General features: G+C 49.0%; 1 protein-coding gene across 2 annotated transcripts in view; it reads right to left on the bottom strand.

Annotated features, from left to right (window-relative positions):
- The window catches only part of atxn2l (ataxin 2-like), a 39,919-nt gene that overhangs the window by 7,218 nt on the left and 30,201 nt on the right, over positions 1 to 2,500 (bottom strand). For both annotated transcript variants that reach the window (XM_084455907.1, XM_084455908.1), the window contains exon 19: positions 1,698 to 1,833. In XM_084455907.1, coding sequence (XP_084312033.1) covers positions 1,698 to 1,833 — 136 coding nt within the window. The remainder of the gene's footprint in view (positions 1 to 1,697; positions 1,834 to 2,500) is intronic.

Below are 2,500 nucleotides of genomic sequence, written 5' to 3'. Positions count from 1 at the left end.
GTAGCCTGAACAGGGCTGAGTTTCCCAGAGGCATCGTAGCGCTATGATGAACGCCATAGCTTACGATGAACGTAGCGCTACGATGCCTCTGGGAAACTCAGCCCAGGTCAGGCTGTTCTCCTCTGACCTCTCATTAACCAGGTGAACAGGTCAGGCTGTTCTCTGACCTCTCATTAGCCAGGTGAACAGGTCAGCCTGTTCTCTGACCTCTCATTAGCCAGGTGAACAGGTCAGGCTGTTCTCTGACCTCTCATTAGCCAGGTGAACAGGTCAGGCTGTTCTCCTCTGACCTCTCATTAGCCAGGTGAACAGGTCAGGCTGTTCTCTGACCTCTCATTAACCAGGTGAACAGGTCAGCCTGTTCTCTGACCTCTCATTAACCAGGTGAACAGGTCAGGCTGTTCTCTGACCTCTCATTAGCCAGGTGAACAGGTTAGGCTGTTCTCTGACCTCTCATTAACCAGGTGAACAGGTCAGGCTGTTCTCTGACCTCTCATTAACCAGGTGAACAGGTCAGGCTGTTCTCTGACCTCTCATTAACCAGGTGAACAGGTCAGGCTGTTCTCTGACCTCTCATTAACCAGGTGAACAGGTCAGGCTGTTCTCTGACCTCTCATTAACCAGGTGAACAGGTCAGGCTGTTCTCTGACCTCTCATTAACCAGGTGAACAGGTCAGGCTGTTCTCTGACCTCTCATTAACCAGGTGAACAGGTCAGGCTGTTCTCTGACCTATCATTAACCAGGTGAACAGGTCAGCCTGTTCTCTGACCTCTCATTAGCCAGGTGAACAGGTCAGCCTGTTCTCTGACCTCTCATTAACCAGGTGAACAGGTCAGGCTGTTCTCTGACCTCTCATTAGCCAGGTGAACAGGTCAGGCTGTTCTCTGACCTCTCGTTAGCCAGGTGAACAGGTCAGGCTGTTCTCTGACCTCTCTGACCTCTCATTAGCCAGGTGAACAGGTCAGGCTGTTCTCTGACCTCTCGTTAGCCAGGTGAACAGGTCAGGCTGTTCTCTGACCTCTCTGACCTCTCATTAACCAGGTGAACAGGTCAGGCTGTTCTCTGACCTCTCGTTAGCCAGGTGTTCTCACCAGACCCGAGGCTCGCTGGATATCCCTCTGTCCTGTGATGTTTGTTCTCTGTGAACTCTACAGGCGTTAGTGTGGGAAGATCCCAGGAGAACTGCCGGTTCTGGGATGCTAGAACCGCCGCATCTGACACCGAACATCACGCCACGGCCAACGTGGCGTAGATCCCGCGTCTTTTCGCCCAGTCTAAAGTCTGGTCCAACAACAACTACAACTCTTTCTTCGATAACATGTGGACTGACTGTGGCTCACCATTAGTGATGTTAACAGTTAATCGACTATCGATTAATTGCTGATAAGAATTTACTCAAGTAAGATTAGGTTACTCGATTAATTGCTTGTTAATGGTACAGAACTTTTTTTTTTTTGGAACTAACGTTATCAACAGGAATTGCGTGAAATGTAATCATGATTTAAGGTCTGACTGCACATGAGGGTGCCAGTGAAGGCTAATTGGGATGCCGGGAAAACGGCAGAAGAAAACACAAAAATGAAGCGAGCAAAGCGCAGTCCAGCGCGGGACGTTCTTATCAATTAATCGACTATTGTTTGGTAAGGTTAATAGTTATCAATTAATGAAATTCGTTGAAATTTGCAACCCTACTCACCATAGATGCCCTGTTGGGGCCCCTGCGGCCCCTCGCCCTGCACAGGGAACTGTGGCCCTCCGGGGGGGCCCATGGCCTGGGGGTGGCCCCCGGCCTGGCTGATCATCCTGCCCCCGCTCTGCAGCATGGAGTACATCTGGGAACAGAGAGAGACCCTTCAGAACAAACAGTTCACAGAGAGAGACCCTTCAGAACAAACCAGTTCACAGAGAGAGACCCTTCAGAACAAACCAGTTCACAGAGAGAGACCCTTCAGAACAAACCAGTTCACAGAGAGAGACCCTTCAGAACAAACAGTTCACAGAGAGAGACCCTTCAGAACAAACAGTTCACAGAGAGAGACCCTTCAGAACAAACCAGTTCACAGAGAGACAATTCAGAACAAACCAGTTATCAATCAAGTCAATCATTCACGCTCCTCACGTCCTCATGAGATACAACGCTCTGTTCCTCATCTACACCCTCATTAAGAACCTCTGTTCTCCTCATTAAGACTCTGTTCTCCTCATTAAGAGCCTGTTCTCCTCATTAAGAGCCTGTTCTCCTCATTAAGAGCCTCTGTTCTCCTCATTAAGAGCCTCTGTTCTCCTCATTAAGAGCCTCTGTTCTCCTCATTAAGACTCTGTTCTCCTCATTAAGACTCTGTTCTCCTCATTAAGAGCCTGTTCTCCTCATTAAGAGCCTCTGTTCTCCTCATTAAGAGCCTCTGTTCTCCTCATTAAGAGCCTGTTCTCCTCATTAAGAGCCTGTTCTCCTCATTAAGAGCCTGTTCTCCTCATTAAGAGCCTGTTCTCCTCATTAAG

Source organism: Borostomias antarcticus, assembly GCF_949987555.1.
Source record: "Borostomias antarcticus genome assembly, chromosome: 22".
Taxonomy (NCBI): domain Eukaryota; kingdom Metazoa; phylum Chordata; class Actinopteri; order Stomiiformes; family Stomiidae; genus Borostomias; species Borostomias antarcticus.
This window is presented reverse-complemented; position numbering and strand designations above follow the sequence as displayed.